This window comes from Hypanus sabinus, chromosome 5 (genome assembly GCF_030144855.1).
Source record: "Hypanus sabinus isolate sHypSab1 chromosome 5, sHypSab1.hap1, whole genome shotgun sequence".
Taxonomy (NCBI): Eukaryota; Metazoa; Chordata; class Chondrichthyes; order Myliobatiformes; family Dasyatidae; genus Hypanus; species Hypanus sabinus.
The window spans coordinates 110863270-110877746 of NC_082710.1; the positions used below are offsets into that span (position 1 = coordinate 110863270).

Below are 14477 nucleotides of genomic sequence, written 5' to 3' on the forward strand. Positions count from 1 at the left end.
ACCCGGGGGTAGTGTAGAACTGGAAGGAGCTACCAGTAGAAGTGGTAGAGGCAGATACAATTTCAACGGTTAAAAAACATTTTTTGACAGGTTGGTGGACAGTAAAGCTCTTGAGGGTACCGAAAAGCACCTTGGTCAGCAAATAAGACTTGGGCCAAAGGCCTGTTTCCCTACTGTACAACTATGACTCAATGTCCTAACTCTAACCCAATCACTCAGATGCTATTGTCTGCCTGCCAGCTATCTACTGCAGGAATGCTTTAGTGGTGAATTAACCTGCAAGCCTCCAAGAGAACCACAATCTTGCGGTGGGTTTGGTGGCTTGCGTGCCTCAATGACCTAAAAAGCTACACATTGGTGGCTGGAGTCAGGGTAAGATCATCCATGCCAAACAGGTCAAAGGATAGAGGCCAGACTGAAAGTGTTTCCGGGGTTTAGGTCAAGGCTAGCAACTTTGATTGGTCAAAAAAAATTGTTAATAAAACAGCAATGAAGAATCCTAAACTGTGGTGTTAGAAAGTTTGCAAAACCTGTCGTATTTTCTCTATTACTGCATAAATATGATCTAACATGGGATCAGATATTCACGCAAGCCCTAAAACTAGATAAATAACACAAAATTATTATACTTGTTCATTTATTTCAAGTCAAGTCACTTTTATTGTCATTTTGACCATAAATGCTGGTACAGTACATAGTAAAAATGGGACATTTTTCAGGACCATGGCGTTACATGACACAGTACAAAAACTATACTGAACTACGTTAAAAAAAACAGAAAAAGCTACACTAGACTACAGACCTACACAGGACTACATAAAGTGCACAAAAACAGTCCAGGCATTACAATAAATAATAAACAGGACAATAGGGCAAGATGTCAGTCCAGGCTTCGGGTATTGAGGAGTTTGATAGCTTGGGGGAAGAAACTGCTAGTCTGGCCATGAGAGCCCGACTGCTTCAATGCCAGACTGCAGGAGGGAGAAGAGATTGTATGAGGGGTGCATGGGGTCCTTCATAATGCTGTTTCCTTTGTGGATGCAGTGTGTAGTGTAAATGTCCGTGATGGCGGGAAGAGAGACCCCGATGATCTTCTCAGCTGACCTCATTATCTGCTCCAGGGTCTTGCAATCCAAGATGGTGCAATTTCCGAACCAGGCAGTGATGTAGCTGCTCAGGATGCTCTCAATACAACCCCTGTAGAATGTGATGAGGATGGGGGTGGGAGATGGACTTTCCTCAGCCTTCGCAGAAAGTAGAGACGCTGCTGGACTTTCTTTGCTATGGAACTGGTGTTGAGGGACCAGGTGAGATTCTCCGTCAGGTGAACACCAAGAAATTTGGTGCTCTTTATGATCTCTACCGAGAAGCCGTTGATGTTCAGTGGGGAGTGGTTGCTCTGTATCCTCCTGAAGTCAACAACCATCTCTTTTGTTTTGTTCACATTAAGAGACAGGTTGTTGGCTCTGCACCAGTCTGTTAGCCGCTGCACCTCCTCTCTGTAAGCTGACGCGTCGTTCTTGCTGATGAGACCCATCACGGTCGTGTCATCGGAGAACTTGATGATGTGGTTTGAGCTGTGTGTTGCAGCACAGTCATGGGTCAGCAGAGTGAAGAGCAGTGGACTGAGCACGCAACCCTGGGGAGCACCCGGGTTCAATGTGATGGTGTTGGAGATGCTGCTCCCGATTCGGACCAATATTGCATGCATTTGTTGGAAAAAGTATGTGAACCTCTGAGGTAATGCCTTCTACAAGAGTTATTTGGATTCAGTTATTCCAATCAATGAGTTGAAATTGAAGGTGTGGGTTGGACATGTGCCCTGCCCTATAAAAATGACATTCAAAGTCAGGTAACTGCTTCTCAAGAAAGATCCGTTTATATGCACCATACCTCGATCAAAACAACTTTCAGAAGACCTTAGAAGAATTGTAGAGATGCATGAAGCTGGAAAAGGCTGCAAAAGCATTTCTAAAGACCTGGGTGTTCATCAGTCCACAGCAAGATAATTTGTCTACAAATGGAGGAAGCTCAATACTGTTGCTACTCTTCCCCAGGAGTGGGTATCCTTCAAAAGGTCACACGAAGAGCACAATGTGCGATGCTGTAGGTGAAAAATAATCCAAGGGTAGCAGCAAATACCCTGCAGAAATCTCTAGAACTTGCTAAAGTCTCTGTTCACGTGTCCACTATATAAGGAAAACACTGATCAAGAATGGTGTTCATGGAAGGACACCACGGAAGAAACCACTGCTCTCCAAAAAAACATTACTGTGCATCCCAAGTTTGGAAAAGGCTACCTGCATGTTCTGTAACTTTTCTGGAAACATATTCTGTGGACAGATGAAACAAAAGTTGAACTTTTTGGCAGAAATGCACATTGCTATGTTTGGAGGAAAACTTCACCCCAATTATGAAGCATGGTGGAAGAACCATCATGGTTTGGGGCTGCTTTGTTGCCTCAGGGCCTGGACAGCTTGCAATCACTGAAGGAACAATGTATCAAAATTGTATCACCACATTTTACAGGAGAATGGCAGTGAGGCAGTCCATCACCTGAAGCTTAATAGAAGCTTGATAATGCAACAAGACAATGATCTGAAAGAGTAAATCAACAACAGAATGCATGAAGAAGAAGAAAATTCATGTTTTGGAATGGCCAAGTCAAAGTCCTGACTTTAATCCTCTAGAAATGTCACGGAATGATCTGAAGCAAGCAGTTCATGCAAGGAAGCCCACCAGCATCCCAGAGTCGAAGCAGTTTTCTTTAAAAGGAGGAATGGCCTAAAATTCCTCCCAAGCCAATGTACAGGACTGATCAACAGTTACTGGAAATGCTTGGTTGAAGTTACTGCTGTGCAAGAGAGTCACACTAGCTACTGAAAGCAAAGGTTCACATACATTTTCCAACAAATACATGTAATATTAGATCATTTTTCAATAAATAAATGAACAAGTATTGTGCATTTTGTGTTATTTATTTAATTGAGTTCTCTATCTACAAACCCCATTTCGAGAAAAGTTGGGATATTTTCCAAAATGCAAAAAAAACCAAAAGTCTGTGATATGTTAATTCACGTGAACCTTTATTTAACTGACAAAAGTACAAAAAGATTTTCAATAGCTTTACTGACCAACTTAATTGTATTTTGTAACTATACACAAATTTAGAATTTGATGGCTGCAACACACTCAACAAAAGTTGGGACAGGGGTATGTTTACCATTGTGTTACATCACCTTTCCTTTTAATAACATGTTTTAATCGTTTTGGAACTGAGGATACTAATTGTAGTAGATTTGCAACTGAAAATTTTGTCCATTCTTGCTTGATATAAGATTTCAGCTGCTCAACAGTCCGTGGTCTCCGTTGTCTTGCATGATGCGCCATACATTTTCAATAGGAGATAGATCTAGACTGGCAGCAAGCACATGCACTCCGTGTCTACAAAGCCACGCTGTTGTAGCCCATGCAGAATGTGATCTGGCATTGTCCTGCTGAAATAAGCATGGACATCCCGGGAAGAGACGTCGCCTTGATGGCAACATAGGTCTCTCTAAAATCCTAATATACGCCAAAGACATACATGCAACTCACTCATGCCGTGGGCACTGATGCACCCCCATACCATCACAGATGCTGGCTTTTGCACCTTTCGCTGATAACAATCAGGATGGTCGTTTTCATCTTTGGCACAGATAACTCGACGCCCGTTTTTTCTGAAAACTAGCTGAAATGTGGACTCATCTGACCACAGCACACGGTTCCACAGCCTTTCGGTCCATCTGAGATGAGCTCAGACCCAGAGAACTCGCCGGTGTTTCTGCATAGAGTTGATGTATGGCTTCCTCCTTGCGTAATACAGTTTCAAGTTGCATTTCTGGATGCAGCGATGGACTGTGTTAAGTGACAACGGTTTTCCGAAGTACTCCCGAGCCCAGGGGGCTATAATTGTCACAGTAGCATGACGGTTTCTTAGGCAGTGCCGCCTGAGGACTCAACAGTGGTTTCCGACCTTGCCCTTTACGCACTGAGATGTCTCTGAATTCTCCAAATCTTTTCACAATATTATGTACTGTAGATGTTGAAAGACCTAAATTCTCTGCAATCTTGCGTTGGGAAATGTTCTTTTTGAACTGACTAACAATTCTCTCACGAATTTTGGCACAAAGGGGTGAGCCACGACCCATCCTTGCTTGCAAAGACTGAGCCTTTGATGGACGCTACTTTTATACCCAGTCATGATACCTCACCTGCTACCAATTAGCTTGCTTAATGTGGAGTCTTCCAAACCGGTGTTACTTGAATATTCTGTGCAGTTTTCAATCTTATTTTAACTCTGTCCCAACTTTAGCTGAGTGTGTTGCAGCCATCAAATAATAAATTTGTGTATATTTACAAAATACAATTAAGTTGGTCAGTAAAACTATTGAAAATCTTTTCTTTGTACTTTTCTACAGATTTTTGTTTTTATTGCATTTTGGAAAATATCCCAACTTTTATGGAAATGGGGTTTGTAGGTTTAGGACTTATGTTAAGGACTCACATTATTTATGCAGAAGTAGGGAAATTTCTACAGGGTTCACGGATTTTCTAGCACAACTGTATCTGTGTGCGATGGTATCCCTGAGTCTCCACTTGGGATCTGCACAACTGACAGAAGTGAAAACCAAGAGCAAGCTATTGGCATGATGATGGCGGTCCTGATCAAGATCAAAACTGTTTTTTGGAATGTACAAACCATATTCAACACTTGCAAGCTAGCACAAATAGCTGAAAAAATGTGTTGTTACAGTCTACATATACTGGGCATCAGTAAAAACAGATGACAGGGTCTGGCAAACTAAAAGCAGCAAGTGGTGAAGCAGTTTTATACTCTGGAAGAGAATATCTTCAGCATCAAGGTGGTGTGGGTAACTGTGACCAATGCTCTGCTCCAACTAATGACAGTGACATTGAAGAAAAGAATGTCAAAGGGAAATAGAAAAGGCATGAAATCATGAGTAATGCTACAATAGTTATGGGAGATTTCAACCTGCATGTAGTTTGGGAAAATCAGGTAGACGCTGAATCCCAAGACAGGGAACTTGTAAAAGGCCTCCAAAATGGATTTTTAGAGAAGCTCATAGTTGAGCCCACTGGGGGAAAGTTAATCCTAGATTGGGTGTTGTGTAATGAACCAGATTTGATGAGGGAGCTTAAGGCAAAAGAACCCTTCGGAGGCAATAACCTTATGACAGAAGGCATTAGGTATATTAAAAATGGAGATTGACAGATTCTCGATAGTAAGAGTGCCAAAGGTTATTGGAAGAAGGCTGGAAAACAAGTTGAGAGGGATAAATAAATTAGCTGTAACTGAGTGGTGAAGCATACTCAATTGGCTGAATGGTCTAATCATCCACAGATTTTCTGAATGTTAAACATTTCCATTTTGCACAGGCAAACCCCGTGCCAAGGCTATATGATGAACAGAAATTCAGCTTTATCGTGAATTCACACATCACGACCCAAACATTGGAGATACATAATAAGATTCTGTATATTATTCAGAGATACATGCACACATGACACACTTTACATTATGGGAAAAAACTAACAGTTTACAAGGAACAACCCTTCTAGTAATGCAGGTATTACCTGTGGCTAGACTGTGCATTACTGTATCTCCAGCTCACAGTAATTATTCACGATTATTCACACCTACTTGGAATGGGGTGTAGGGGATATTCATCAATTCATTGGCTGTGGGACTGAATACACCCACAGTTTGTTCAACCAGTTTAACATCTATGAAATCCTGTTTTGCAGCTTCAAGTTGGCACCTTATTTTAGGTATGCTGCATGCCCTGCCATAACCTTAATTGAACCTGTTTTGAAAGTAACTGTACAGCAATGGATATAAAAGGAAAATAAACAGCTAGAAACGAACAGCTTCACAGCCAAAGGTCGTGGTACATATTGGTACCAACGACATAGGTAGGGAAAGGGAAGAGGTCCTGAAAACAGACTACAGGGAGTTAGGAAGGAAGTTGAGAAGCAGGACCTCTAAAGTAGAAATCTCAGGATTACAGCCTGTGCCATGCGACAGTGAGTATAGGAATAGATTGAGGTGGAGGATAAATGCGTGGCTGAGGAATTGGAGCAGGGGGCAGGGATTCAGATTTCTGGATCATTGGGACCTCTTTTGGGACAGGCATGACCTGTACAAAAAGGACAGGCTGCACTTGAATCTGAGGGGTACCAATATCCTGGCAGGGAGGTTTGCTAAGGCTATTGGGGAGAGTTTAAACTAGAATTGCTGGGGGGGTCGAAACTGAACTGAAGAGACGGAGGAAGGGACAGTTGGCTCACAAAGAAAGCTTGGAGACAATCTTTTTTCGATAACATTGATTCAAAAATTTCCTCATTTGTGTGGCAAAATAAAAACCCCAGGTTAAGTAAAAGACAGTTACAGAAATCTAAAAAAGATGGTGGTTTAGCTTTACCTAACTTTAGATTTTACTATTGGGCGAATAATATTCGAAACTTAATATATTGGAAACTAGATTTGGATTCACCATTGTGCCCACAGTGGGTAAATTTAGAATGTAATGATGCACAAGGATATTCTTTATTCTCTGTTCTTGGCTCTTCTCTTCCTGCTGATTTAGTTAAACTCAATAAACAGACATCCAATCCTATTGTCAAACATACATTACGAATTTGGTTTCAATTTCGTAAGTTTTTTACTCTGAAAAACTTTGTTCTTGATAGCCCTATCTTACTTAACTTCTTTTTTAAACCTTCTTTAACAGATCAAGCTTTTAGCATATGGAAAAGGAAAGGTATAATATGTTTTCGTGATCTTTTTTCTGAAGGTAGTTTGATGTCTTTTGACCAACTTTCCAACAAATTTAAATTACCTAAATCTAATTTTTTTAGATATTTACAAATCAGAAATTTTTTATATAAAGTTTTACCATCCTTTCCCAATTCAACTTTGATAGATTTTTCAGATATGATTTTTACCTTGAATCCTTGTCAGAAGGGATTAGTGGCTCTTATTTATAACAGGATTATGAACATACAACCAGAAATATCAGGTAGAATTAAACAAGAGTGGGAAAAAGAACTTCAATATAATATATCAACAGAAAAATGGGAAAAAAATTTACAAACGGTTAATTCTTCTTCTATATGTGCTAAACATGCTTTAATACAATTTAAGGTCGTACATAGAGCTCATATATCTAAAGAAAAGCTTGCTCGATTCTATTCTCATATTAACCCTCAATGTGACAGATGTCATTCAGTTGTGGCCTCATTGACCCACATGTTTTGGTCATGTCCCACCTTACATAACTTTTGGAAGGACATATTTGCTACCATTTCCTCAATTTGGAATATTGATTTACAACCTCATTTTATTACTGCAATTTTTGGTATACCAAATGAGGATGGTAGTTGACTTTCCCCTTCAATTAGATGAATGATTGCCTTTGCAACATTAATGGCCAGAAGGTCTATATTACAAAATTGGAAAGAAGTAAATCCTCCTACCACGTTTCAGTGGTTCTCTCAAACTATTTCTTGTCTGAGCTTAGAAAAAATTAAAAGCACTATTTTCGATTTATCAATTAAATTTGAAGAAACTTGGGGACCGTTCATTCGACACTTTCATATGAATTAATTTGGTCTCTTCCAGACCTTTTCTCTTTTTATTCTTGTTCTGGTATGGAGTTCTGGAGTTTTTGACACTATCATACTCATATAAACTGTTATTATTGCCCATGTTAGTTTAGGTTTATTTTTTTTTAATATACATTTTTTCTTGCATTTTTACATTTTTTTTTCTTTTGGTGACTATTCTTATTCTTTTTCATGTATAATCAATATAGGTTTGATTGATTATTGTAAGTTTTTTTTGGCTGATATTTTAATAAGATACTGTTATCTTACTACTAATTTAACTTCAAGTCTAGTGCATTTATAACCTATTTAATATTATGTTATGTTTTTCTTTATATATGAAATTTAATAAAAAGATTGAAAAAGAAAGAAATAGAAAGCTTGGAGACAGTATGAGAGGGAAGATAGGCAGGTGGTAGAGAAGCACACAGACCGATGGTTTGAGATGCATCTATTTTAACACAAGAAGCATCATGAACAAAGCGGATAAGCTTAGAGTGTGGATCGGTGCTTGGAGCTGTGATGTTGTGAGCATTACAGAGACTTGGATGCCTCAGGGGAAGGAACAGTTACTTAGAGTGCCAGGCTTTAGATGTTTCAGAAAGGGCAGGGAGGGAGGCAAAAGAGGTGGGGGTGTGGCACTGCTGATCAGAGATAGTGTCATGGCTGCAGAAAAAGAGGAAGTCATGCAGGGATTGTCCACTGAGTCTCTGTGGGTGGAGGTTAGAAACAGGAAGGGGTCAATAACTCTACTGGGTGTTTTTTATAGACCACCCAATAGTAACAGGGGAAATATGAAGCTATCAGGCAGGAACTTGGAAGCATAAATTGGCAACAGATGTTCTCAGGGAAACGTATGGCAGAAATGTGGCAAATGTTCAGGGGATATTCGCGTGGTGTTCTACATAGGTACGCTCCAGTGAGACATGGAAATGATGGTAGGGTATAGGAACCGTGGTGTACAAAAGCTGTGAAAATCTAGTCAAGAAGAAACGAGAAGCTTATGAAAGGTTCAAAAAAAACAACTAGGTAATGATAGGGGTCTAGAAGATTATAAGGCTAGCAGGAAGGAGCTTAAGAATGAAATTAGGAGAGCCAGAAGAGGCCATGAGAAGGCCTTAGTGAACAGGATCAAGGAAAACCCCAAGACCTTCTACAAGTTTGTTAAGAGCAAGAAGATAAGACCTAAGAAAATAGGACCAATTAAGTGTGACAGTGGAAAAATGTGTATGGAACCGGAGGAGATAGCAGAGGTATTTAATGAATACTATGCTTCAGTATTCACTACAGAAAAGGATCTTGGTGATTATAAGAATCATTTACAGCAGATTGAAAAGCTCGAAAATATAGACATTAAAGAAAGAGGATGTGCTGGAGCTTTTGGAAAGCATCAAATTGGATAAGTCTCTGGGACAGAACGAGATGTATCCCAGGCTTCTGTGGGAAGCAAGGGAGGTGATTGCTGAGCCTCTGGCAATGATCTTTGCATCATCAATGAGGGCAGGAGAGGCTCTGGAGGATTGGAGAGTTGCAGATGTTGTTCCCTTATTCAAGAAAGGGAGTAAAGATAGCCCCAGAAACTATACACTAGTGAGTCTTACTTCAGTGGTTGGTAAGTTGATGGAAAAGATCCAAAGAGGCAGGATTTATAAACATTTGGAGAGGCATATTATGATTAGGAATAGTCAGCATGGCTTTGTCAAAGGCAGGTCATGCCTTACAAGCCTGATTGAATTTTTTGAGGATGTGACTAAACACGTTGATGAAGGAAGAGCAGTAGATGTAGTGTACATGGATTTCAACAAGGCATTTGATAAGGTACCCCATGCAAGGCTTATTGAGAAAGTAAGGAGGCATGGGATCCAAGGGGACCTTGCTTTGTGGATCCAGAACCGGCTTGCCCACAGAAGACAAAGACTGGTTGTAGACCTATCATTTTCTGCATGGAGGTCGGTGACAGTGGTGTGCTCAGGGATCTGTTCTAGGATCCCTTCTCTTTGTGATTTTCATAAACAACCTAGATGAGGAAGTGGAGGGATGGGTTAGTAAATTTGATGATGACACAATGGTTGGCGGCGTTGTGGATAGTGTAGAGGGCTGTCAGAGGTTACACCAAGACATTAAAACTTGGTTGAGAAGTGGCAGATGGAGTTCAACACAGATAAGTGTGAGGTGGTTCATTTTGATAGGTCAAATATAGAGTGCACTCAGTTCTGGTCACCTCACCACAGGAAGGATGTGGAAACTATAGAAAGGGTGCAGAGGAGATTTACAAGGATGTTGCCTGGATTGGGGAGCATGCCTTATGAGAATAGGTTAAGTGAACTCTGTCTTTTCTCCTTGGAGTGACAGAGAATGAGAAGTAACTTGATAGAGGTGTATAAGATGACGAGAGGCACTGATCGTGTGGATAGCCAGAGGCTTTTTTCCCAGGGCTGAAATGGCTACCATGAGAGGGCACAGTTTTAAGGGGCTTGAAAGTAGTTACAGAGGAGATGTCAAGGGAAGTTTTTTTTTACTCAGCGAGTGTTGAGTGCGTGGAATGGGCTGCCGGCGACGGTGGTGGAGGCAGATACGATAGGGTCTTTTAAGAGACTCCTGAATAGGTACATGGAGCTTAGAAAAATAGAGGGCTATTTGTAACCCTTGGTAATTTCGAAGGTAAGGACATGTTTGGCACAGCTTTGTGGGCCAAAGGGCCTACATTGTGCTGTAGGTTTTCTATGTTTCTAAAAATGTTGAATAGTAAAGAAATATTCAAAGGAGCAACCCCAGTCTTACAGGAGAAAATGTTAAGCCAATACTTACACTGAACAGAGTAAGAAGCCAGAAGGGCTGCAATGTTGTAAGGACAAGGCAACCTATAACAGAGAAATTAAAAATAATGCAGTTATTCCACGTCTAACATGAAAATTTGGACACCTAAACATTTTGGTCAGGTAAGACTTCAACCTAAAATCTTCACTTTGCAAGTTGCATACCTTTCTTACAGACATTCAAAATATTCTGCAGTTATCAATTGCAATTTAAAAACTGACTTGATGTGGGAGGTATTTGGAGAGAGGGAGAACTTTGGAATCACTGCACCATAACTGACAAAGCTGGGTATTCAAGATATTTACTGACTCATGTGCAAAATGCCTTGGTAATGAATGCAGCAAGTTTGTCAGATGTATCTTTCACTAAATGCTGCAGGCATGCATAACCAGTGAAAAGACCACGACTGGAAAGTGGAATCCCAAACTGGAGCCCCTCCAAAAATTATTTTTAACAAATCCAGGCTGAGCTGTTTACTTCTAGAAGTCAACAGGGATTCCAACATCTCAAAATAGTGAAAGTACCTTATGATGCAGCTCAGCAAAGTATGCAATATCATACAGCTGACTATCATTTTTGGCCATCACTTTTTCCACACATCCTCATATTTCCCCATCTGTAACAACACTGGTGCACTAACCCCAGTTTAAGGCTTCAATTGGGGTGCAACTCAAATACTTTAAAAACACTTAATTCAAGCAAATTTATTCACACAAAGTTGCACTTTGCAACTAACTCAGTGTTTTTAAATGCCACCTCGATTAAAATTACAATCAGACAAAAAATAGTAATTTCATCTTTGCATATTCAAGCAAAAATGCTATATAGTATTTAGCTCTATGATTTATGCCACTGGCAAAGCAGAAATATTGTAAACTCTTCAGTTAGCTCCAAATTGAAGCAGAACACTAGATTTGGACAACTGAGATTTTGTCTATTCTGTAAACATTCCACAATGGAGAAAAACCTGATAGTTATGATGATTTCTGTGGTTTGAATTTAACATTAAACAATGATAACTTTCTATATAACTGTCTGATACAAAGATAGATGAAAAGGCAGGTAGTGTTGAGAAATCAGAAAGATTTGGTCAGATTAAGAGAATGGGCAGAGGTAGTAGATGGAATACAGAGTAGGGAAGTGCATGGTCATGCAATTTGGTAGATAATTATGTATACTATTTTCTAAACAGGAAGCAAATTCAGAAATCAGAGGGGCAAAGGGATTTAGAACTCACCATGCAAAATTCTCCAAAGATTAACTTACGGCCTGATTTGGCAGTAAGGAAGGCAAATGTAATGTTAACATTCATTTTGAGAGGACTAGAATATAAAGGTTGTAAAGCTGAGGTTTTATGAGGGCATTAATCAGATCACACTTGAAGTTCTGTGATCCAATCACAAACAAGAGAAGATCTGCAGATGCTAGAAATCCAAGCCACACACACAAAATGCTGGAGGAACTCAACTGCCTGGCCTGCTGAATTCCTCCCACATTTTGTGTGAAGTATTGTGAGCAAGTTTTGGGTGCAATATCTACGAAAGGATATGCTGGCACTAGAGAGGGTCCAGAGAAGGTTTATGACAATGATCCTGGGAATGAAAGGGTTAATGTATATTTGATGGCTCTGGGCCTATATTTGCTAGAGTTTAGAAGAATGTGGGGGAATCTCACTGAAATCTACCAAATATTGAAAGGCCTGGATAGACTGGACATGAGAGAATGCTCCTATAGCAGCAGAGTCCAGGGCCAGAGGGCACAACCTCAGAACTGAAGAACATGCCTTTAAAACAAAGGGGAGGAATTGGTCTAGCCAGAGGATGGTGCCACTGTCAGCTGCTCAGGCTAAGTTGTTGAGTATATTAAAAGTGGAGGTTGATAGGTTGATTAGTAAGGGAGTCAAAGGTTATGAGGAGAAGGAAGAAGGATGGGGTTGAGAGGGGAAAAAAAATCAGCTATGAACAAATAGCGAAGAAGATGTCGAAGGGCGAAAGGCCTAATTCTGCTCCAATGTCTTATGTGATCTGATCAAAATATTGATCTAGAAATTTGTTTTTAAATTTTGTTTTTAATATCTGGTGGTCACATGATTTGTCTTGGGCAATTACTTTCGTGCTTTCAGACTGAGATAAATAACCTCATACCTCTAAAACTTTTAAATAAATGAACTAGCTGTAGGGTAAGAAAGAAACTATTGGGTTCAATGTCATTTTCAGCCAAAATCAATTCCACTCTATAGTTTACTCTTTATACATTTATCCACTAAATTGTGCAATAGTCTTGACCTCAATACTCCATTTCATTCTTGGAAAGCAATCATTCCAACAATTGTCACTAGCTGTCTAGCATATAAACTACCTTAAACTCAAAGCACTTCATCTCTTGGCACAAACCTTCCTTTCCTACAGTGGTGACATTCTCACTGGAAATTTGGACCATCATATTAGTGAATATATACAGCGAATCATCTGAAACTCCACCTTGAATTAATATTTCACTGTTCTTGCATATTCACTTTGAATCACTGATATAAAATGGCTATAGAGAGCAAATGCATAAAAAATATTTCCACCTCAAGGACTGTGATACTATGGAAGAAATCGTTAGTGCAATCCAAGAGAGATCAATTCAAGAACTTTGTGGTCTTCATCCTTGAGTAATTTAAAGTAGAGTTGCTAGAATTTGGAAATAAAAATAAATTGCTGAAAACACAAGTGACAGCAGCTATATTTCACTAGAGTTTGAGGAGATTTGGAATGTCACCAAAAACACTTGCAAATTTCTACAGAGAGAATTCTAATGCGCTGCATCACCATTTGGTATGGAGGGGCCACTGTACAGGATTGGAAAAGATGCAGAATATTGTACACTCAGCCAACTCCATCACGGGTACTAACCCTCCCCTGCATCCAGGACATCTTCAAGGAGCGATGCCTCAAAAAGGCGGCATCCATCATTAAGGACTCCCATTACCCAGGTCATACTCTCTTCTCATTGCTACTATCAGGAAGGAGGTACAGGAACTTGAAGGCACACGCAATGATTCAGGAATAGCCTCTTCCCCTCTACCATCAGATTTCTGAATGCACATTTGACCTGTGAACACTTACCTCACTACTTATTTAACTTTTTATATACATATACACCTACTGTTAATTATAGTTTTTTTATGTATTGCAATGTACTGCTGCTGCATAACAACAAATTTCACAACATATGCCCGTGATATTAAACCTGATTATGATGTACTATTTCTGGAAGTTAATATTTCAGCTCAAAGAGCCTCCTTTTCAGAAGGACTTTTGACCAGAAATACCATCTTCTTTTCCCCACAGTTGCCTCACCTGTGGAATTTCTACATAGTGACAGGTACTACTTACCATCACCATTGAGTTTTTATTTTAAACTTGACACGTTTCCAAATAGAATTAACCTGCATTAGGAAGCTATGTTGACTACAGCAACAACCATGATAAGGGATCTTTAAAATGTGTAAAATATAGATGATGTGGTAGTATCAGGAATAGGAGAGATTGCGAGTTAATGTATTGTAAGTGAATGCCTATGAGAAAATGTTTTAAATGGCATTTATTCATAAAGATATAGACTTAGAAAGGTGATTGTAGTGTATAGAGACAGAATTAATGACTAAATTTAATTATCTGGAATAGACTTTAAATCTGAATTTTTTTCCCTAGCTACAGCCTCAAGGTATTTCGGTTGAAAATTCTTTATTATATGCCAGCCAAAGACATAGAATTGGTCAGTGAAAAAGCTTTTCCGGAAGTTACAGGAATAATACTCACCTTCCACTAAGAATATCTTGCTTAAGTTGCAGGAAATATTGGTACCTAATAAAAACAAGTTCAAACAACATTATACAATAGATAGTGCAAGACACGTTGCCCATGATCAATATTTATCTACAGTGCCATGCAAAAGTCTGGGCACCCCGGTCAAAATTTCTGTTACTGTGAATAGTTAAGTGAGTA

General features: G+C 39.5%; 1 protein-coding gene across 4 annotated transcripts in view; it reads right to left on the reverse strand.

Moving 5' to 3' along the window:
* ptpn4a (protein tyrosine phosphatase non-receptor type 4a) overlaps positions 1 to 14477 on the reverse strand; it is a 216927-nt gene that overhangs the window by 83503 nt on the left and 118947 nt on the right. For all 4 annotated transcript variants that reach the window (XM_059970335.1, XM_059970334.1, XM_059970333.1 and 1 more), the window contains 2 exons: positions 14292 to 14336; positions 10477 to 10529 (listed from right to left, as the gene is read on the reverse strand). In XM_059970335.1, the coding sequence (XP_059826318.1) occupies positions 10477 to 10529; positions 14292 to 14336 (98 nt within the window). The remainder of the gene's footprint in view (positions 1 to 10476; positions 10530 to 14291; positions 14337 to 14477) is intronic.